We start from the raw sequence: 24,088 nt of genomic DNA, 5'->3' as shown, positions 1-24,088 counted from the left end.
TGTATTCGAGCCCTTTGAGAAGGGGATCTGATATTTCAAAGTGCTGCTCTCACAGTATGTCATCAAAATGAAGGTCTTAGCTAATCGTAAATATGCACTGAAAAGACAAGCAAACATTTTAAAATAAATAATGGCATAAATTCCTATCTGAATTTAGATTGAGTTGTAAAAATCTAAAAACTTTTATTTATTTATGGTCTCATCTGCTTCACAGCCATCTTCAAAAATGCCACATCTCATTTCTGCTTAATTAAATAAAACCCAATATAATTAATAACAACCTGAATAGTCATTATATTTATAGTTTGACTGCATTTTATATTAACTATGAAAAACCCCTCAGGAATTCCCATATGAAAATGTGGCAAGTGTAAAACCATAATATTATTCTAGTCTAAAGCAGGATAGCCACTGCTGCACCAGACTATGTGCTATTGACCTGTGCCTGGTGCTGGTATCCCAGGACTGGCCAGCCCACACTTCCTCTGCTGCTTCTTGCCTCCAGCTGATCTCCCTCTATGGATCTGGGATCTTTTTATTTCCTTTTTTTTAAAGATTGTTTTCTGGATATCTTTCTCTAATTCAGACTGTTTCAACAGTCTATCTCAGAGTGCTCCTCCACTGAAAAAGGGAATGATAACTTGCATCAGTAGAGGTGATTGGGAATTGGTCAAGGATCAGGGCAAGCCAGGAACACCTTCAGTTGTCTCTGCCACAGAAGGACTTGTAGCCTGGAATCACAGTGGATGTGGGCTATTACAACACACATTGTGTGGCTGTACAATGCACTGTGTGAAACTGGCCTAGGAAGCACCATTTCCCCACCAGTGCTCCCCATCCCTGCCTGCTGTCTTTGTCTGACACCTGCTAACACAACTGGGGGAACAGTGTAAACCACACCATTGCCATGGCTTACAGCTGAAAGCTGTCCTAGGAATGTTTGTGTGTGTGGCAGGGTGTTCAGTTTCCATCATTTCAGTAAGTCTGGCTCCACACACATTTATATTCATGTCACTGATAATTTCTTAAAGCAGCTTTGTTGCCAAAGTGTGTTGTATGGCGAGACCCTTAGAAGTCTCAACAGTACACTGTAGAAATCGTTGTGTTAGAACCATATGCTTATAATTAATTCATTCCACCTGCTTGCATCCAATATTTGTGTTCATGTTTGAAAAATATTCCAATGAGTCTCCTTGTTGGCAAGAATGACGATGACAGTCATCTGCTTAACATAAAGAAAGGGGGAAAACTGGCATGGCTTCTTATGGAAAAATAAAATAAGTTTGTCTGTTCTGACACTTTTCTAAATATCTAGTTTGCCTTAAAAACTATAAAGAGCAGTAGGCTTTGAGTTCTACATTTTCACTTCCCCTTCAGTTTTCTGAAAATTAATTTACCACCAAAATAACTCACCATAACAAAATATTAAATGTGCTTGTTTGGCAACATCATAAGTAGACTGTTGCCTATTAGCACAGTAAATTAAATACATTACCCAATTTCATATTTAATTTTCTTCCACATATCTTGTTACATCACAACCTGTACCAAGAATGCCTAAAGCTGAAGGTTTACTCCTCTTAACAGACTGAGCAGACTGAGAGCACAGCTGGTCATCTTACAGTGCGTCTACATCACATATGTTCCTGATCTTAATGTCACTGGTTAAGAAATCCCTGCCTAATTCCACATGCACTATTTTTATCTCCATATATGTATGTGTATACAGAGAAAGCAAAGAAAGTGGAGTTTGGAAGTCTATGAGAACTTCTGGATCTGCAAGCTGACAGCTGCTCTAGGAAACCAGCCTCAAAAAATTTGCATTACTTAATTTTGAAAGTGGACATTTTCAAACATTTCCAGTTTTCTCTAACTGGAAAAAATCACCTCTCTGACAGTCATCAGAAACTGGGCTTGAGACCACAAGTATTTGGCTGTAAAGCAGAATAGTTTCATAGCTATATGCAAGTGATACTGTTCTATAGGGAAAAATCAGAGTTGAAGATATTTTGTTACTTGTCTTCCTCAGTTACCCTGCTTTATGTTGTCCCCATCCCAAATCCTGCTGCCATGTCCTCTTTTTTCTGCACAGTACATTGTCTCCCCAGCTGTGTCAGCAGGATGGGTCTGAGAGTGACCTACCCTTACAAAATATCAGTCTGTCCTTTTTCCCTGAGGAGTGGCACAGGTTTCTTTCACAGGAATTCCTCAGGCACCCCAAGTGTGCTGGGCCCAGCAGGCTCTCTCTGAAGGGTTTCTTAGAGCCGGGATGTAGGTGGTCAGCTGCCTCATCCTGACATCCTTTATCAGGACAGATAGCTGACATGGAAAACTCCATCTCATCCCCATCGCTTTGGAGCCTCACACCTCAATCTTTATCATGCCCTGCAGCTGTAGGTAATTCTGCTGGATGAGTATTCCAGCTCTCGGTGGGGCAGAGTCATCACACCTCGGTTTAGTAAATTTGCTGGGTTTGTTTTGTCACTGTGGGAAAAGCAAGCGTGTGGCGGTGCAGGACAGGGAAGGGAGCACAGGCTCAAACCATGCAGAGAGTGTTTCCAGCTAAATTAGCAGGAGGGTCATTGTGTTCCCTGGCAGGCAGCAAGGAGCCTCAGTGCCACTGACCTCATGCACTCTCTTAGTGAGGGAGAGGGATGAGAACAGCTCATCTGTGAGTCCCTCTCAGGAGATGGCCTCATTTCATAGGCAAGACTCCTGCACCTTCTCTAAGTACCAGTGACAGTGCTTTCCTATGATATTTTTTCTGAATTAAAAATCAATCCTAACTCTTTCCAACACTTCAAAAATTAAATCCTAATTGCTACTTAGAATTTCCCTGGAATGGTCTTGAAATTTTTAATTTAATTTTACAGTATGTTTAACGGATTTTGTACTGTCACTTAACTGCCTAATTACTGGGTTTTATTGCCTAATTTTCCCCATCTTCCTCTCCACACACATGCAAAAAACAAAAAAATCATATTCATTGCTTGCTTTGGGTTCACAACAGAAACTCTTTTTGAGCACAATTTCCCCCTTGAAAATCAAGAAAATTTAGTCTGGATGCAGAAAGAATAAAATAAGTATGACAGACAATAGCTATTTATAAGTGCTCAGATGTCAGCTGCATCCAATCTCCCAAACTGACTGCCAGTGGTGCTAGAATTATTATTACTTTATTATGCCACCAATCTTTCCACTGTTTGTAGGAAGCAGGAAGAAGACATTATGTAGGAAATTATATAAGAAATGGGTTCATGGGGTAAGTACAGAATATTAGAATGGAGGCTATACTGAAGAACTTGGTTAGAGGATGGATTGTATAGGTTCAGATCATTCTGCCTAATGCAGAAGAACTGCAGGTGTTACTGGTAATGGGCAGTACTTACGTAGCAGGGAAGTTATTTTAATTCTTAGTTCAAGATAAATGATTGTAACTAAAATGGCATCAGGAAAGCTATTACCATAAGGTATAACCAGTTTTACTCTACATAAAAAGGAAATAAACCCAAAAGTCTATGGGACAGTAGGTATACTTCAAAAGGTGGAAAAAGTTTATCAAGGAGCTGGCTTGTTGGTTGTCTTTTAATTATCCCCTGTAGGACACAAGTACATAGAAAGAAAGCTATAACCATATACCTGCTACAGAATAAAATTCAGCATGTCTATTGAATGATTTAGCAACACGTGGAACAGGCAAACTTATCATGGATTGTTTGTCAGGTTTCTCAGACTCAGGTCCCAAGTCACACATCAGGGATGTATTTTACTCACAGTGATACCTTAGGTTTTAGCTTTTATATTTTTCAGATCCTGTATTGCCTAGTATGAAACTTCATATAGACTGTTAGCTACTGTTCTCCCATTCTGGTTAGACACAACAAACCCTCTCTGGGCCTGAACTCAAGGACACCTTTTTGTCCCAGGCCTTGAAATATGTACATTTAGCCTCTGGACAGGGGGATCAAACTTGGGGTAATTACATCACTACTTGAAATTATAATTGGAGAATTAACCCCGATATGCAAATGAACCAAACTTACAAAAGTGTGGAAAAACCTGTGACCCAGTGTCCATCTTGGGTGGAGCCCCTTGGAGGCTTTTGACTGCCCAGGGTGTACCTTTGAAGGCCCTTCAAATAAATACATGCTTTTATTCTCTTAATCTTGTCTAGTCTCTATTTTCAGGTAGCCACTTCAAGGCATCAACAGCCTCACACCCTCTGCATCATCTATCAAACTATGTATTCTCATCTTGTGTAGGTATGTGTAGTCATATATCTTCTTGTGTAGTCAGTCCAAGAGGAGAGAATTCAAAACTCAAGGTGAAGTTTATGTTACACACCCCCTGTAAGTACCTTTGGAAACAGGAAAAGGAGCCTCTCTTGCTCACTGTGTATGGACATAGTAAAGTTTGCCATCCTGCAATTTCTTCAGGATCTTATGTCTGAGTGACTCTATGTGCCCTGAAATTTCTCTTTATAAGCAGCCACTGAACCTGGTGAGAGCATCTCTGCATGTATTTCTGCCATACATATGTTACCAAGAAAATTGTTCTGGTAGCTGGAGTAGACAGTTCAATTTTCCATTCTCTGAAGTTAACTCCCTCAGACTTTTTCAGAACATAAGCACAGCCATTCTCAGGGCTTATATTCCAAGTTTACAGTCTAACTCTTTGGGGACAAATGTTAGAGGTAACTTACTGAATGCATAAGGACAAGCTATGCAGTTTATTTTTGTACAAAATAAATCTTCACTCAGGTGAAGCAGGTGTTTATGCAGCAGTAAATAAAATAATGAAGCCCTACCTGTGTTAATACTGCTGCTCAGGGTCCTTGTATTTAGATCCAGGATCATTCCGTAGTCCTTCTGAATCACCAAGGTTTTCTTTGCAGTCCATCTTAGCATAATTCTTCCTCTGTCCCTCCTCAGCTCTTTGGGAAGTTAAATATCATATCTTCTCTGAGTTAGTAATTTTCTTTCTGGTTTCAATGGGATGGTTCCACGCTTGCCTGTTTTTGCACAATATCTGGAAATTATCTGATCTCAGTCCCCAGCAAAAATCCAAAAGACAGGAGAAACTGGTTCTTGATCTTCACCTGTTTGTCCTAGGGTGCTTCCACTAGGCTTTGTTGAAGCCTCAGACCTGACTCTGCTCCTGGTGTGCCAGGAATGCACTGTATCTTCAGCAGCTAAAACCTTGTTGCTGTTGCAGTAGTCCATCACTCAGCCACTTAATATCTGCAGGAATCTGTTATGTGGATGGAGATGTATTCCACAACTCATTTCAACCCGCTGACATTTTCATCCCCGTTGAAGTCTGAGAAAATATTACAGAACAGGATGTCTTAAATTGTCCACAGGATTATGTAAGATGAGTCATTATCTAACTCTGAATGGGAAAGGAAAAATGAATTCTTGACTTATTTCACAATAGATGATGTCCTGAAAGGGGAAGAATTTTGTGATGTTAGAAGATTTTACTTTAAAGACATGAATTGTTTACATATCGGATTTATTTAAATAGAGCATGAAATAGCTTATTTTTACACTAAGTTTTCTAATCTGAAATCCAGTTTTTATTCACCAATTTTTTAAAATGTTTTTGAGTAAATGGCCTAAAATCCATGACATTTTTACTACTTTTGCTAGGAGGTTGAAATGTCCAGTCTCATAGCTTGGCACATTATTTTGCCTTTATACTTTCCTTAGCGTATTCTCTGTTTCAGGATAATATCGAGTTAAAATAATTTCCAATACTTCCTTTCCAATCACAGTGTCTGTGAAGACACTTGTACCATAAATGCAGTCTTGTTTCTTTTTTTATTACCAGATATTCGCTACACATGAAAGTACTTTTGTATTGCTAACACAAAGACAGCACTACTTTAAGAGCAAGGCAGGGGGAGCAAGTTAACTACAAAAGTGGTTTTTTTCACACATGAAGGTAACAATAATGAAAATAAAAGAGGTCAAGTTAAGGGCTATTAAAAAATCAGAGCTCAAAGGATTATAGAAGTGTCCACTCTTTACAGAAAAGGCATTTTAAGGTGCTTTGTTCTGAGGCTGACAAATTTTCATAGCCCTGAACTTGTTTCGTGATTTAAGTGCATTTTTGGCTAGAATTGGGCCCAATTTCAACAAGGATTTAACATATCTTTAACTCCATCTTGAGTCAGCAAAGCATTCAAGGGCATGCTTAAGCTTTTTTGAATCCAGACTATCACATACACTATGGATATTGTTACATTTCCAGGCATTAATGTTTTGGAAGTGGTACCAAGTTCACTTTGCTATAATGGGAATAAATGGGCCCCATCCTGTTCATTGTGATCATTATGAAAATGTCACTTGATTTTCATGGGAGAAGTGCTGTGGATTAGAGTTTTTTATAACATATATGATTATATTACAGCTAAAATTTACAATGTACAGTTTTGATCCCACTGCCACTTTTGATGCTTTCTGCCTGTGTAGAAAAGCCATAGACTAAATACATGGAACTGAAAGCATTTGCCTGTCATCCAGGCTATTCTTTCTTTTCATTGCACAAAATTTTTCTCAGGTATTTCCCAACAGGGTAGCAGATTTCAAACAAAGATACTGATACACAGAACTGTAACCTGCTTTCCTTTTCTTCACAAAAATCCATTAGGAAAACTGTTTGTTGCCCTCCTCAAAAGATGATCATATATAGAGGAGTGCATATGTGTGGCATGATTTCACGATGTAAGAGGTTTCCTTGGTGTGTTCTTATTCCAGAAAGAAATGTATTTTTACACTTCATTATCTTTATAAATCAAAGTGTAAAATGGCAGTGAGGTTCTCTACAATGATCCAGAAAGTAGGAATAGTGGTGAAATATAGCCAAACACATACTCCTTGGGAGCAGGAGAACAGGAAAAATCTAGTTTGATGCAAGACTTTCTCATGTGGATTATCTCAGGTGTAACAGCGTGACTGAACCCATATTGCAACATTTCCCTTCAGCAGAAGGGACTAGAGGGATCTTCTCTTTATCTAAATGCTTATGTTCGCAATATTCTTAATGAAAGAATATCTTGGAGAGCTTTACCACTCTGTCTCATTTGGTTTTAATTAAGCAACACAATATGAAGTTCTGAGAAGGGAAATGACAGGCATAGAGCTTATAAAACCAAGATTACAAAACTGTAAGACCAAGATAATTTTCTGCTAAGGATTTAAGTATTTAAGACACTGCATAGAATATGAAAACAGTAGGCTTCACTGAAATATTTGTGGTAAAAGATAAACAGCAATACAGAAAACACCATTTTTATGCAGCCACTGAGTGCAAACAAAATGGTGTTGGTTAATTAACATGTGGTGCATCCCACACAACAGCATATCCACTTGAAATGCCATTTATTTAAACTTTTCCAACCTGTGTCATTCCCAACACAATTTTTATTTTCCTGAACCATGCTTGGACATGAATGCTCTATCTGAATTAGGAGATAACAGGTGCACACACACACTCATACACGTGTGCACATACCTATAAAAATCGTAACAGGAAATTAATTCCTCTCTCTTGTTGGATGACAGAGGGTCACATTTTGTGACTGTCTATTCTGGTGGTAAAGATTAAAATACACCACAAATTTGCCAGCCTAGATGCTTTTCAGAACCCTTTGTACCTTAGGGAAAGACATGGTTTAGGGAAGAACTATAGAGGCAGATTCAGGTTCTCTTCTGTCTCCCACCTACTCTGGATTGCCTAGGAGTATGTCACTATTAATGAAGCAAAAAACACATTTGTATGGTTTTATGGGCATATTATACATAACTTTGCCAGTTTTCATAAAAAAGAAAATCCATTTGTTTAAAGCATCAGAGCAAATAAACATGATAAAATGTCAAAATAAATCAAATCTCAATTCCTTGCATGGTAGAAAAATAATATATTACCAGCAAAACTTCCCTGAATAAAAGCATGCTGTACAGTCTCATACACATGCAAAACTGGTTAAATATAAAAATAATGACAAATGCCGCTGCAAATGTCTAATGTGTTTACAGCTGGCAATATCCTTTCATGTGTCATACTAACTACTTGAAACTACAGAAAAAAGTACTGAATAAGACATTGAGATCAAGCAGTGATAACTTGTGGCTAACAGGAAAGAGCTAGGTCTGAAGTTTGTGCAATGAAAGTTTTCAGTTTGTTCCATTCAAATATCAGGACTTGAATTACCTGAACTCTCATATCATGTCAGATTTCCCAGAAATGCTTGATGTCAAATTCTATGTTATTAATTTTTATAAATTTTCTCATGGGAAGGATCATGTTTCATATGCTTCTGGAAATAAAACTGTAACGAAAGAAGCTCTATAGGCCTTCCCTAATGTTTGCAGTTTTCAAAAAAAATTGTGAATTAAAGCTAAATAAATGGATTATTTTATACTTTGCCAAAACATTTGCTGAGTGTTGTTAGAATCATACTGTTTCCTGATCTCCTGAGAGCTGAGAGATCTTAGAATGAGAGAGAAAAATAATTGCCTCAGAACCACTGAAGACAGAATTACATTTCCTTTAGTTTCCAGGAAGATGTCCTGAGCAATAGTAAAACACAAACCCCCACAGTACCAATCGAAATCATAATTTCCAGAATGAGTCCTAAAATATCTGCATGAAAGTGGATAGTCTGAAGAGCACTTGGGCTACACAAAACCAAAGCTGCAGCTGCTGTTATGATTAAGAGCATTGAGGCAGCCAATGTTTCCCCCAAACCACTGAGTCCCAAACCACTGAGTCCCAAACTTTGTCCTCTCAGTTTTTGCTATATTTTTCCTCCTTGACCTGGACTAGAATTGCAACCCAAGGTAGGATGCCATCAAGAAAATGCTTTTATTCAGGCAATAAATGCCAACTTGCTCTCTATTTCTATCACTTTTTCATATTGCTGGGAAGATCACAACCATGACTCATTTTTTTGATGACACAAACCTGCTCCATGAACAATTCCACTAAAATTTCATTTCTCATATACAATGTGTCTTTAAAGAGTCTACAATGTTTTAAATATATGTTATATAATCAATACATTAAAATGTGCTTTATATAACTATATTAAAACTAGGTCCATGATTTCAGCCAATTAATCGTGATGCTTTGAAGTGTACATTTTGGCTGAAAGATATGTTTTTGAAGTTATGATAAAATTCCAAAAATATTTTTGGGAAAAAAGAAAGAAAAATAACTTTGTTTTGAGAACTTGGTGTAAAGCTGTATTTTGAAAACTATGTTTTTCTTTGAAATATATATAAGATGGCTCTTCAGAGAGATGTGAAAACTCAGACAAAAAGGAGTATTTTATTTCAGATAGAATGGAAACTGATTGTTTGATATAAGCTTGTTCGAGGTGGGAGTATGGAATAATGACATATTTTGTTTCAAACTTAACAATTGTGGGGTTTTCATATTTAAGATCAGTTGGTCCTTTTGAAAACAAATTATTTTCATAGCTCTGCATGAAGTATATATCTTTTATTTGCCCACTGTGCAGTCAGTATTAGCATTGATTATTAATTAATATTTAATGGACATATTATTCATTTTAATGTTGTTGATAAACATACTTAATTTTATGTTGGCATTTCTTGTTTCCTTTTTCTTATTCAGTTGAATGATAGGTCACATTTGTGAATTAGGTTGCTTTTTGTGAGGATACCACATTCAGAATCACTTTGAATATATCTTGATTCTAGAGTGGAAACTGTTTAAACATTAATGTTGCTCAACTCTATATCACAGCTTTAATACAAATATAGCCTATAATAAGCCTGGAGAAAATACAGTCATCGGATATTGGTAAGCAATAAGCATGTATTTAAAAATATTCACCTTGAGTCCTCTGCGCATTTTCGAGCACCACAGTACAAGGATATGAAGTTATTAGGGAGCATCCAGAGGAGGACTGTGAAGGTAGTGAAGTGTCTAGTGGAGAAGCCATATGAGGAGTGGATGGAATTACTTGGTTTGTTCTGCCTGGAGAAGAGGAGACTGTGGGTAGACCTCATTGCAAGCTTCAACATCCTCATGAAGGGAAGCAGAGTAGTGGACACTGATGTCTTCTCTCTGGTGACAGTGACAGGACCTGAGGGAATGGCCTGAAGCTGTGTCAGGGGAGGTTTAAGTTAGAAAAAAGGAAAAGGTCCTTCACCCAGGGGGGGATTGGGCACTGGAACAGGCTCCCCTGGGAAGTGGTCACAGCACCAAGCCTGACAAGAGTTCAAGAAGCACGTGGACAATGCTCTCAGGCACATGGTGTGACTCTTGAGGTTATTCTGTGAAGAGCCAGGAGCTGGACTCAATGATCCTTGTGAATCACAGAATCATAGAATATCCCAAGTTAGAACTCAATAATATCCCCTCCAACTCTGGATGTTCTATGATTTGATGATTTTATGATATATCTTGTGATCAGTCAGCTCAGATACTCTTGAATTTAGGAAATGTTCCTGTGTGGATCCAAACTTGCACAGCACAGCCTTTTCACATGCTGTTTAAAAGCATCTGCAGACAGAAAAAGCTTAACTATTTTTTTTGCTACATTGAATGTCAGCACTGGCTGGTAGGTGTTGTTCAGTCTCTATCTGTTGCAGGCTGCCCTGCTCCTTCTGTGTGGGGGTGTTAAAGCACATTCTTGAAGCACAGAAAGTGTTACAGAAACTACCATTAATAAGTTGTAAATCCCAGCCGTGGATTGCTAGAGGGTACAGAGTTTAGGTGGATGAAGCTTTTCAGCTTCAGGTTCCAGATCCTGTTCTGGTGGTGAGCTCCAGTGAGCAGTCGTTTCTTCCACACTCCTGTAAAAGAGGCCAGGATCCTCTTCCTTTCCCCGTGCCTGTAGAGAAGCAGTGGTTGGGCTAGATGCTCTGCTTATTGTCCCATCTCTCCAATGAAGAAAGACAAGGACCACAGGTGTCCTGTGGCACATATGGTTGGGTTGCAGGCCTCCACTGAAACCACCCTGAAGCAAAACTGCAGCTATTTTAACCTACACTGTTTCTATGGTTTCCTTTTAGCACCTCATTATAAAAGACAAATCCTTTGCTTTCCCTTATTAACAGCTACTCTGACCCTGTTTATCTTGTGTGAAAAACACTGAAGAGACTGATTGCAACTACAAAGGCTTTATTTTGACATGCTGGAAAGCAGAGGAGAGTCCATAGGAATGTACCACATCACATGTGGCTAAGAGTAACATGAAAAATGATTGTCCAAGGAAATCAAACAAAGCATTACAAGAAAAGAAATGTATATTTTACTTTTTTTTTAATTTTTCAGAACCACAGAAAAAATAAAAAAGAATGGAATCTGGCGAATATTCTGCCCTTTTTATCTTACTTTTAAGCTATCTTAATATTTTAAATTAATTCATGTCTGAAGCCAATATTTGATTTTTTTTTGTTTGTTTGTTTTTGTGTTTACAGCCAAAGCAATAAAGAAAGAATCAAAAGTACATGGTAAGTCCTGCAAAAAACTGTAAGTTTTAGAGTCTCATTTATCTGATTTGATTCTCAGTTGAGACAGGTTAGGTAAAGGGATAAAAAAAATAAAGCCATGAATATAATTTTGCTGGTTTAATTAAAGTTATTTAAGCACTTGAATGGATGTGGAGCAACCATTCGGTCTTCTGGAACTGAGATCTAATTAAATGTTGAGAAGAACAAGAGAGTGAGAATTCTGTATTTCAGCTTTTAAAAGGTTTGTCTTTTCAAAGAAAGTTACGGTAAATGGATGGAGAAACAAACACAAAATGCAAGGTTCAGAGTGTGGAGGGTAGGGAAAAAAAGTAAGCTATTTAATTTTTTTTTTATGCCAAGCACCCATGCATTTTATTGTTGTAGCAAGGCGCTCTTATTCTCGAGTGGTATCCACTTCCCCAGTTTATCCAAATTTGGGAAAGTATAAAGATTTTCTCCTTTTACAGCCAAGCATGATGACTCATTCATCAGATGACTCTATTTTCTCAGATAGCAATTCAGAGCAAGAAATACCTACAGTAGATAGTCATTTTATAGAAAAATGAATCTGTCCTTTTCTATAGCATAAAAGCCTGTCACAGTGCTTCAGAGTGAAGGTGTGAATAATGAAAAAAGAGAAATGTGGTAGTTCAATTAATTTGCAGTTAGTTAATGCAATTATGAAGAGTAGTAAAGAAATTAAGAAAGATTAATTAAGAGAAAACTTATATTAAGGAAGACTTTTAGTACTGGATCCTCCTCTGCATCAATACTAGAAGTTTCAATAAACTCAAAAAAAAAAAAAAAGAGAAAAAATTCCTAGCTTCTGAAAATCACTGAAATTTTTAAAAGAATATTTCTATATTACCTTCCACCTATGTTTAATATATGCCCATTCTAGAACCAATTTTACTCCTTTTCTTGTCCTCATACTAGAAAATAGCAGAGCTACTGAAGGTCCTTATATAACTTATCTATTGACCTTGCTCTCCACTGCTTTTAATCTGCAAGTTAATTACTTGTCTGCCATGAGACTATCTAAACAAGCAACATATGTGTGTGTCAGTTTTTCTCTACATAAAAAATGAACTGCTCTGCATAGATAGGTAGCATATTTACCAAAGGAGGAGGTGTTAGGATTAATTTTAATTTCTTTAGTCATTCATGCAGTTTATTTCTGTGAATGTTTTCTTTTCTTTTACAGCATCTGTGGAAACTCCAAAGTCAAAAGGTGAGTAATTTGATTTGTTTTTAAAACTGAAATGGAAGAACGCTGCTGTTAACTTTACTGTAATGAAAAAAAGCTTCTTGTGAAAAAAGCTTTTAACAGGTATGACTTATTTAAAACAAACAGCCTTTTCAATTATAACGGCTTCTTCCTTGCAGCATCTCAAAGCAGGTGTCTTTCCCTCAAATTTTTCATAGACTAACTGTAATTCCCCAACCATATGAAATTCAATTTCTACCCCTAGCTCAAGCCATAAGCCTTGTGTGACAGTCAGAAAGGAGAAGTAGCCAATCTTCTACAGAGACATGACACAAAGTAATATTTATCTTTTTGCCAGTCTAACTGCTGCACAAACCCAGTGATTGAACAGGTTTTCTTTAAGGAGTCGAGGGAATTTTGCAGGGAGGTTCAGTGAAACAGATTTTGCCTACCTTTCATACATGAACTGTCCATGGCAAAAGGCAGGAGGTGTGAGAGCATCAATGTTTGCTCCAAAGTTTTCTCCTTTCCACAAGGCACAGGGAATTTGGACTGGTGAGAAACATCAAGGACATGAATTCAAGCTGAGCAAATAAAGCAAATATTTACTTGTTTCCCATCAGTGTCTGGTTTTTACAGAGGTACAATGTAAGATACTAGCTCCAAATTGCCCTCAAGAACATTACAGATTTCAGTTGTAGCCTAAACAAAAATGGAAAACGGAATGTCAAGTTACACACTGCCGTTCACTCTCAGACCATGACTATTCATGTCGATGGCCACCATACTTTTGTAAGCACTCCCTTTCAGGCAAATGGGAAAAAAAATCTGGGAAGTTCAGTTAATTAAGGATAAATAGAAACTGTGGGTTTCCATTATACGGTACAGGAATATTTCTGTTATTTCTGTTGTCAAAAGAGCAGTTTCACAACTGAAGGTTTTGGCCTCGGCCATTTTAGTTTTACCATAGGATCAACCTAATATTGAACCTGAAATTGCCCCCCAGTATGTAAGTAAATGACATCTTTGTTTTATTCTTCATTAAGTAAAAATGAGCTGATTTTAGCCCTGGGGTAATTGTTGATATCTTAAAAATTTCTTGTTAGCAAAACATCTAAATTTAACTTTATGTTGCTAATTTTGAAACTCAAACATCGCCTGTACTCCAGGGGAAAAATCATATTTATATTAAAATGTTACAGCTGTTCCTTTTGCCACTTAGTAAGAATCACAAAGGAATGCTGTTACTGTCTTCTATATTTTTTTGTGACATAGACAAATTCTAGTAGTGTTTAATAGTAGTAGTTTAGCAGTGTTTAAACTTTCACTAAGTCTGAAGAAAATAATTGCTTTTAAACCCATTGTTTGTTCTACATTGTTGCTATAAATTTGTTTATTTTCTCATTTTTAAAATTTTTTAAGCATAGTCATGGAAGGCAAACAATTTTGTTCTGAAAAAAAACGAGGCTTTTGAGGAAAGTCTCTTCTTTGGTAATTAAAAAAATATTAATCTGCTGGCATAGAAGGAGGTGTGGGCCATTCCCACTAGCCTGTACTTCTTATGGGCTATCAAACTCATATGGAGCTTTCTTGCATTTTCTCACAAGTCACTACAGCATGAAAATTTTTCTTTTCTCCATACAACAGAAGAATTCCTAAACCATGACATACACTTCTTAGGTTAATGATTTCTTAATGTTTTTGATGTCACAATGAGGAGCCTCTGACCTCAGGGTTCAATGAGTGAAATGTTTTTTATTTCCAGTGAGAATGATTTCTTTCATTCTTCCATCACACTGAGCAAATAACTCAAAATAGCTTTAAAATCAGTGACATTTTAGAATGCATATTTCTGATGTGGATGCTAGTTATGCAACCTGACTCTTTTGGGATAAAAATATTCTGACAAATTTGATTGTAGCCTACAACTATTGAGACTGCAGAAATATTTGACTGATGAATTGCTCTCCTGGCCACTTTCAACATAAAACAATATCTGCTGAATTGTCTCTCATTTGATTCCTAAGAGCTTATGATGGAATCAGAGAAACAATTATAAAATAAATTGCACATTTGGTCTACATTATGCCAAGCTGTCAAGAATTTTCCTGAGAAATTACAAAATATATGTGGGTGTATGACTTCATTTATTTAATCTATTTTTTGAAAGTATATTTAACTGAAAATATGAATCAGGGATCCACAGGTTTTTATACATGATTTTACTTCATGTGTATTTATTTTATTTTGTATTGTTTCATGCAGGTGTTTTTGTGGGTTTGGTTTGGGAAAGGGGGCTTGTATTTCTTCTTTTTTTTCTTTTTTTAACACCTGCCATTCTGCAGAGGAGAAAATTATAGTACATTACAACACTCATGTTACTTAAGTCACTTGGATGACAGATGAGCTTTTCAAATAGGGAATACCTGGAACAGGACCATTTTTCACAAAGAGATCATCTTTCAGGCTGCCATTCAGAAGCGGCAAGACCTTTGAAAATGCCCAATGACATCTTGACCTGCTCAGAAAACTTCTCTCTGTTCTGACAGAAGCAGAGACAACTAAACCTTCTGAGCCTTATTCCAAACACTGACTCTAGGTGGACGGGCTTCCTATTCCTACAGACTTTCAAAGTGACAACTATTACCTTGATGATAAAAGACCTTCAGCATCACCAAAATAGCTCATGCCTCACTTCTGAAAAAGCAAAGGGAATAATGGACTGTTCCGTTTGTCCTTCCAGATACCCGTCTGCCATGTCTAGCTGATGTTACTTGGCAGTTCCCAAAAGTTACTGAAGCTCTGTTCTGTCTCAGCAACTTCTCCTTTACAAGCACTCACTCATGGAACTGTTGTGTCATTACTGAATGCACTGATAGCCAGAACACTGTTAGTAGTAATGGCTGTTATAGCAGCCTTGACGTTCCTCGAGGATGGATGATTCCTTCGTGATAACCACATTCGTGGTCTACCACCACCACAAAAATTTGATGAATAAACACCTGATTTTCTCAGGAAGCAGTATTGTTCTTCTAGCCTGCAGTTCAGTATCCAGAAAAAAATACTTTTATTCCATTAGTATTCTGGTTTTCAGAAATTTTACAAACCAAAACTGCTTTCATTTTAGCTAAAAAGGAGAAGTATTCTTTGGAGAAAACAATAGTTCTCAATAACTCATTTAACTCTTGTCATAGCTGTTTTTGCAGCTTTGCATGCTAAAAATGTATTTTGGAATGCATATGGGACAGGTTTCTGGTTCCCCTTTTCATATCTTTATTTCCATATTAGAATCAGCTTATTCTTCAAGATATTGCCCACTTCAGTAAGCATTTTAGAAGCACCATGATACTGATTTGCTCAGTGGCAGGGCTCTGTGCTCAGATTAATCTTGGCTTTCTGTGTCTAGCTCATGGTTAGTATAAGTAGTACAGCTGATCTGGGCCCAGGTAACATGGACGTTAATAGCAGAGGGCTACAATAAATATTAAGGGTCTTTGGCCCTCTTTGACATTCTCTGTGTCCATGAACACCAACAAAAAATTAGGTACTTGGATAGAAATGGAATATTCACTTTTTTCTTTGAGGATCAAATCAGACATCCTTTCAGCCTAGACTTGACTTTCAGGAAAATTGAAGATTATCTTCAATAAAATAAGTTCCCTGAGGTAACTGAGGGGCAGAAGTGCCATATTTCACTGTTTACATGGAGCTTGCTCAAAAACACCTGCTCACATCACAAGGGAGTGATTGATGCCTGTGAGTGGGTTCATCCCACTCAATGTGAAGCAGTTCATCTATCCATGCCTGACATTTCACTGAATCTCAGATTCAGGGAATCTGGGAGCAGAAGATCATTCCTTTAGCCCCCAGCCCACCAGCAGACATTGCAGACGGGCCATAGTTTATTAACTGAGCTGATCTGCTTGAGCCATCGTGCCCAGTAGCTTCAGAATGCTCTTGAAGGGATGTCCTGGTGCTGCCCCTGGGACCAGAGTTGCAGTCCAGGCAGCAGGAAAGCACTGAGCACACATGGAGGCAACTTCATAGGTCCTTTGAATTCCCTGACCTTCTCAGCATAAATAATGATAACAGAACATGGTCCTCAGAATTTACTTTGTCTCTAAAAGCCAAACTCTTCATTTTCAACTGTGATTTGTTGTAATAAAATGACATGTTGAAATAACAAGTTGAGAGGTTGTTATATGTGCTAATGACTCTGAAGAGCTGCAAAGACATTTTCTATAAACACCAGATGTAAATTAATTTTCACTGTCCACTTTACATCCTGCCACTTATGCTGATTGTTCTTTACACTACTTTCAAACAAGACAATGACAGGGAAGCTGATTTTCTTAATGACACATTTTTTGTCCCAAACACTATAACAGGATAGCCTTTTAAATTAAAGCAAAGCTTCTTATTTAGCCTAATAGTTATAAAATGTGGCTACAAAAGCTTGATTTCACAGAAGTGAAGTGTTGGAAGTGTCGTTTACAGCTAAACATATACGTTTATAGATTTACAAGATTTAACCTCAAATAATTCAATTAGATAAGAAATATAAAGGTTGTCCTAAAGATATAATCACCAAACCTGCAGAGTAAATTGTCATAAACTATAAAAGATACCCATATTTATGTGAGCAAAATCTAATAGTACCCCTTCCTGCACCACCTCTTCGTAGATAATTTAATCCTTAATGTGGAGCCTTGAACAAATGATCTCCAGCCCTTGTCTCCCAAGATGTGTAAATGAATTTAGGAGCTGTGGTTGCAAATTTTGTGAATAAGTAATTGGATATGTCCATGCATCCTGACCTGGGCTGTTACAGCTGCCTCCCCTGGTGTCAGTAAAGTTTAAGCAGCCCTGCTGCACAAGTGGTCCAATTCACACTTCTCGCTTGACTGCAGAAATCTCACTATTCAGAAGGACTGAATTAGATGTCGTAACATACAGTCCATCTGTGGCCTGCTACCCTCACTGAGAATAACCACATGCTTAAAACTGAGAATATGGGGCAGTATTTTGCTGTGTAAGGGGTGCAGAGTGGAGGTTTCTGCTGGTGCAAGCAGAAAACCATGCTTGCTTGGGTAACCCTCAGATGGCTGGGCAAGGTAAAGGCCTGCTTGCTTTGCTCTCTTCCCCCCTACAAAATATGGGCAGCAGTTTAACCCCTCTTTCACCTGACACCTCAGAATCATTGAATGGTTTGGGTTAGAAGGGACCTGAAGATCATCAAGTTCCAAGCCCCCTGCACTGGGCAGCCCCACCTTCTGCTAGACCAGATCTACTATTTATTTTCTGAAAGAAAAAAAACACTTTTTTTTCAGACAAATAAAAAATAACTATTATGTATTCTTATCTTGGTGGGGGGGGGGAAATCTCATGGTTGCAAAATTGAAATCTTTTGACTCAAAATAATATGTAAGCACTTAAGAAGAGCTTTTTCTGATGTAAAAACACTTCTGACTAGAAGTCTTACTTAAACCTTATCTTTTACTTGCAGCAGGACTGGAAAAAAAAGAAGGAAAAGCAAAGAAGGCAGCAGTGCAAGGTAAAAAGAAAACAAAACATGTTGGTGTTATCTCTCTTAAAAGACAATGGCACAGAAAAAAATAACCTCAGATTCAGAGAGCCAGATGACAGCAATCTTTAAATCCATTCATTCACCAGTATTTTTTCAGAGCTTTGCTGTATTTGTCAGAGCAACAGGGAATTTCCATTATAAAACTGGCTTTGTCCCACTTCCACAAAACTGCCACCCCGACAAAAAGCTTCAGGTAGACAGCTGCCCACTTCAGCTTAAATGTTCTATGCTGGAACTTTGTGTCCCACTGATGAGGCTTCCTGCCCCCCTAGCCTGGACAAGAGTCAGCCTTTGCTACTCAGTCTGAGAGTAACTTGCAATCAGGAAAAGGGGCAGAGGCTCCCTGAAGTCAGCTGAGATGCCCTTCTTGTCCCAGATGAAACCTCAGCCCCATGAAGAGTCACAAAGGTCCACTGCAGAGAAACTCAAAACCCTTTGATACCAGGCCTTGTTGAAATTTTTCGCAAAAAGTTTAGGAATGGTATGGATAAGGCATGAGTGGGAATGTCCGAGTGGGAAGACCAGAAGAAAGACTGCAAGGGCCACATGTTGATGGCACATAGGTCAGAGGGACACTAAGTCTACATCCAGTATCCCAAGACAACCAGAGCAGAAATACCAAAGGACAGTCTACACCAAGGTCGAAACAAAACTCAAGCCACTGTGCAAACATAAAAAGAGAAGGGTCGATGCCTTAAACCGTCTAAAGATGTATTTTTTCCTATTAAATACATTTAGATTTCTCCTTCCTCTTCTTGTTCTTCTTCTTCTTGTTATTAACAACTTCAGCATTATATCCTGCATACTTGCTTCTTTTATACTTGTTAAAAGCAATCCATTCTTTTTTAGGTTAGTATGGTAGGAAGCAAAGTAAAAAAAGGGGTTCTAAATACCCAAAGTTTATCAGCTCAGGCTTTCTTTATATGATACACATCCTAGCAGCCTACCAAGGTGATTTTTGTATTTAGTCATGCTCAAATTGTCAGTTAGAGCCCTGATGATGAACTTGCCAGTAACCTTTAGAATAAGGTGTAAGACGTTTACTGAGGTAGCTTTGGTCAGTTGAGTTATTATCCCTTATTTTCTCGAGTTTCTCAGCTTCAGCTTTACTCAGCATTACTCAAGCCAGCACAAACACCCTGCAGCAGCTGTCAGCTGCTTGGTAGTTGTCATGGAAAACGTTATAATTAGGTGGGCCTTGGCCTAGATTTCAGTCATTGTTCGGCTGGGTATCTCCGCATAATTTTCCATTGCCACATAAGTGCTTCTCCAGACATCTGCGCTGCTTCCCCTCTGCTTGGCTGTCTCATACAGCAATGAGGTGTGTGGTTGCTGTAAGATCTGTCCTTTCTACAATGTACCACCATTAGATGGGATTTTATCTGCCAAACATTTTAACTGTGCCATAAAGAGAACAGACTGAGCAGTACAAACTATGGTTTCACATGGTTGGCATGGAGCAGAGTTTTCTAAACCACAAGTTGTGATACCTAAGGAGCCCAAAAGGGGGGCAAACTGTTTCCCATGACAGCAGTCAGCAGCAGCAGCACTGTCCCCCCATGCCAACACTATCTAATCTTTCCAAGTCAAAGGAATAAGAGAAACATGTAATGTCTGTCACAACTATTTCTGCAGCAACTTCCCAGCACTGGCAGCTCAGTTCCTCCGATGCACAGAAGTGAGCACACACACTTTCACATAGCAATTGCCTCAGCTTCTCGTCTCTGCACCCTATATGTATGGAACTGCTGCGAACACATTGATCACTCAAAGACAAACAAGCCAAAAAAACTTTCAATATGCTTATTGAGTATTACCATGTACTTATATTACTCACAAAAGAGTACTTTGCATCAGGATGCATTTCAAAAAGTAGAGGGATTCAGTCCTGGTCAAAACTGGGATTTACAACCTAAGAAAAACAGTATGAGACTTGCAGGAAAATCTGAGGTGTTGGAGGCTGGATTTGCTTAGCAACCAGGACATAACTTCATTGTTTCAAACAAAAGTTTTAGTAATTATTGCAGCTTTGACCTCATATCCCTACATCTGGGCTAAAAGGTTGTAGAAACATCTTTTATTGTTGTAAAGCCAAATTACAGATAACATTTTTAACTGTTAAAAGGTGAGGAAGAAGGCACATAGCTTTAACTCTTTGACGTCTTTGTTTGAAAAATGTCATGAGCAGATGTCAGATGGTTGCCAGGAAGTTAATGCCTGCCTCTGAGAATTAATATTTAAAAGAGATTATAAAAAGGTAAAATTTCTTTCTGGTGGTATCCAATAGTACTAAGAAAGGAGGCTTGCCATCGGTTAAAGAAGATCATATCAGACTAGGGGATTTTATGCTCTTTTTGCACATATGCAAGGGAATAGGTGGGAACCATGAACTTTATTCACATAACCTGTCCAGAAACAGTGGAGGTTCAAGATATATTTAGCACTTAGAGACAATATGCATTTAAATAAATTTTCATTTGTTGATTGTATTAAAAATAATTTCCTATGTGAACACATATTCTAACATTTTCTTTTTCTTTTCTCTTTTTACTTTTGTTTCCCTCCCCTTCTCTTTCTTCAGATAAACCAAAGATGAAACAAGGAAGTAAGCTAGAGTTTTACTCATTAAACTAATATCTTCCACAACAGTTTGGGTAACTATATTCTTAATAATGGAGGTGAACAACAGCTATAATTTCTTACAGGCAGGCTTCTGAAAATAAAGGCTTTATGTCACGCATTAAATGACTTATTTTGGCTGAAGCTCTGTCTTCAAGTGTCTTTGTTTTTTTTGTAGACACTATTGCACTGAACATGAAATTTCTTGGGAATTTTTCATTATTCATAAGCACAGAAGAAAAAGGTTTTCAGTCTTCCCACTGAGTTTTATTTCTGTCCTCACAGTCTTCTGTGATTAACTTAATATTTAAAAATTGACATTGATTTCTTATTAGGACTACAAATAAGTCTGAATATGTCCACTGAATATGCCTCACAGATATCTGCAGTAAATTGTGTGTTTTCTCACTTTGAAAGTAAGTGACTGAAAAATAAATTGGTGAGTACAAAACATGAAGATCAAAGCAGGAGAGCAGGAGTAGCTTCTGAACCAGATGTCTGAGGTGTAGTGAGTAATAGAAGAGACAGCTTTATTTGAATAAAATTGCATTTTTGACCTTGTTCAACAGTTTTTTTTTCCAAGTCTTCTCCTTTAAAAGTTATATTGTATGGATGTATCTACTATCACCTTTTTAGAAACATAATGTAGAAGGAGAAAAATAATGAAAGATTTATCTTTTGAGATCAGTCCCAACAGAAGACAACTTTCAATGTCAACCACAAATTAAGTTTTTCCACTTGATGGCTATTTCTACCATAAATAAAAATTATTATTTCTGGATTGTTTCAATTCAGATTCCCTAGGATCTCAATTTGTCTTAGTCAGAGACAAATACTAAACCATGAACAAGAAGCTTTATTGATATCATGATAAATTGGACATGGTCCATGCTTTTATAATGAAAGAGAAGTTGTTAACTGTGGGTCACTAAGGCAGTAAACAATTATCACTAAAAACTACTCATTGTAGCTTATATAAGTTTCATATCTATCTCCTAAACACAACTTCCATCTCCTAAACACAAACTCTTCATCAAGAGTGTTGACTTCTTATTCTATGTGTAGAAACCAAAAGGGTCTTCTAACAGTTTTAATATCTTCTGGCTCTGAATTGCTGCCAAGTTTTTCAACAGAAGGAATTTTTTCTTCATGTGTGATGGAGAACCTAGTATTTTTAGCATTTCTCAGATGACACGTGTAAAACAGTTTAACCAGCAGTCAAATGGCTAAAATACTTGCTTAAAATGTAAGAAGTCAAAATCCAAGTCTCTGATCTTTTGAATAGACTGTTTTGGGACAGTCTTACTTGCCTTTTTATTTTTTTGGTGGAAAGATTTGGAGACCTTTCATCAGTCCAGAATAATGATTTTGTCTGAAATAGAATTCTGGTATTCTGTCTGGTGCAACTCACTTCTTATGCCTTTCTCAGGGGACTACTCTTCCTTGAGAGTATTCACCAAGGCTGGTGTGGCCCAGCCATCTTATCTACATGTCTGCAGGCAGAATAAAAGCAACTCTTTGCCCACCTATTTGTCACTGCTATGTTGCTCACTCACTTTGATCAGCATCTGGCCTTTAGAAAAGAATAGATCCAAAAAGAAGACCCTTGGCCTTGCTCAGCAAGAATGGGCAATCCCAGATGAAAGAAGTAGGTCACAGTCAGGTCCAACGAGTCAAATTTGGCGAAGCATCAGTTTTGACCTTTCTGGTTAGGAACACTGAAAAACTGTCCTTGTCTCGTATTAAGTTGAAGTTTGCAAATTTTATAGGTCTCACAGTTAAATCTATTAAACACATTTTGTGGACTGAATTTTCTGAATGAAAACCAGTGAATTCTATACAAATCTCCCAATAACTCAATTTTTAGCCATTTTTTCCAATATATAGTTTTATTCTCTTGATCTATATGCTTCATTCTCCCCTATGGTTAAATCTCATCCTTTCACTCAGTTGTGGTTTCTGTCTGTCATTTTATTGGTGTGACTAATTCTTTTACAGATCCTGGAAAAGAGAAAGAATTGAAACCTCCAGCTGCCACAAAAGATAAAGGTAACATGGCAGGACAAATTTGTATATAACTCTAAGATCTATGTGCATCAAAAAAAAATCTTGGAATGCATTGCCATTTTGTTTTTTAAAATATGATTTAGTTAGGAATTTATAACCATAATACTATTTCAGTAAATTTACTATGAAACTTAATTGTCATTACCTGAATTAGGAGTGCAAAGAGAGCCCTGGTAACCCTTGTTATGAAAACTTAGACGAATAAACTCAGAATTTAGGAACACTTGTTAACATTTATTACAAGCTGCAAAGTGAAATAAGTTTTGAGTGATCTTTGTCCTTTCACCAAATTTAAGAAAATTTATGGTTTCACTCTGTGAGCATACTAAAACTGAAAATGAGTTTTGTGCTACACATTTAATTGCTATCTTGTGTCAGAAACCACCAATTATTCATTCAGTCATTATCCTAGAGACATTAGATGTTAACCATTTAACACTCTGGCTTGAAGATTAATAAATTATTTTTTACAGAGCACACTAAAGAAAAGGAAGGAAAGAATCCTACATCTTTAAAAGAAAAAGGTAAGAACATAATAAAATATAGAACTTGCTAAAACCACACAAAGTATAATGAAGATGCTAATTTTTCAACAATCATTACTAGTCTTTCTCATTATAAATCTTAACTAATCAAACTTTAATTAGTTAAAATATTCTACAGAATTTATAGTATTAAAAAGGCAGGGAGGTGGGAACATAAATAGATTATATTGAGCCAATTAAAATTCAGAGTTCTCAAAATTAATTAAATCAGTATCATAAACCACTCTGTGTAATAGAGTAAAAGAACCTTGCAAAGAAGGCCTGAAGAATGCCAAGTCTTTAATAGGGGCCAATTAAGCAATTCTGAACGAATCATTTCATAAATATGTGAACGTAATGGGATAAAGTAAGGTTTATGAGCACATGAGTGTGAAACTTGCTTTCTGTGCTCTGTAAAAGTGATAGCTAAAACCCCAGAGCTTCATCCAGTCAACCATCTGCAACATGAGAGATGGTCTGAATCTTTCTTGTATCTCTCATCTTTTTTTTTTCTTCTTTTTTTTTTTTCTTTTTTTTTTTTTTTTGTTAATTTGGTCAGTGCAGATGGTTAACTCAGTTGAATTTCCTTTCA

The 24,088-nt window shown here is 37.2% G+C and overlaps 1 protein-coding gene across 1 annotated transcript in view; it reads left to right on the top strand.

The window, feature by feature from the left end:
* Positions 1–23,814, top strand: part of TRDN (triadin) — a 155,163-nt gene extending 131,349 nt beyond the window's left edge. The window contains exons 19-25 of the mRNA XM_048295999.1: positions 11,460–11,492; positions 12,697–12,723; positions 18,206–18,253; positions 20,868–20,891; positions 22,904–22,954; positions 23,446–23,470; positions 23,754–23,814. Of these exons, the coding sequence (XP_048151956.1) occupies positions 11,460–11,492; positions 12,697–12,723; positions 18,206–18,253; positions 20,868–20,891; positions 22,904–22,954; positions 23,446–23,470; positions 23,754–23,814 (269 nt within the window). The remainder of the gene's footprint in view (positions 1–11,459; positions 11,493–12,696; positions 12,724–18,205; positions 18,254–20,867; positions 20,892–22,903; positions 22,955–23,445; positions 23,471–23,753) is intronic.
* Positions 23,815–24,088: the final 274 nt, after the last annotated feature.

The sequence above is a fragment of the Corvus hawaiiensis genome, chromosome 3 (assembly GCF_020740725.1).
Source record: "Corvus hawaiiensis isolate bCorHaw1 chromosome 3, bCorHaw1.pri.cur, whole genome shotgun sequence".
Classification (NCBI taxonomy): Eukaryota; Metazoa; Chordata; class Aves; order Passeriformes; family Corvidae; genus Corvus; species Corvus hawaiiensis.
The sequence above is the reverse complement of the archived record's forward strand: the minus strand, read 5'-3'. Positions and strand labels throughout refer to the sequence as shown.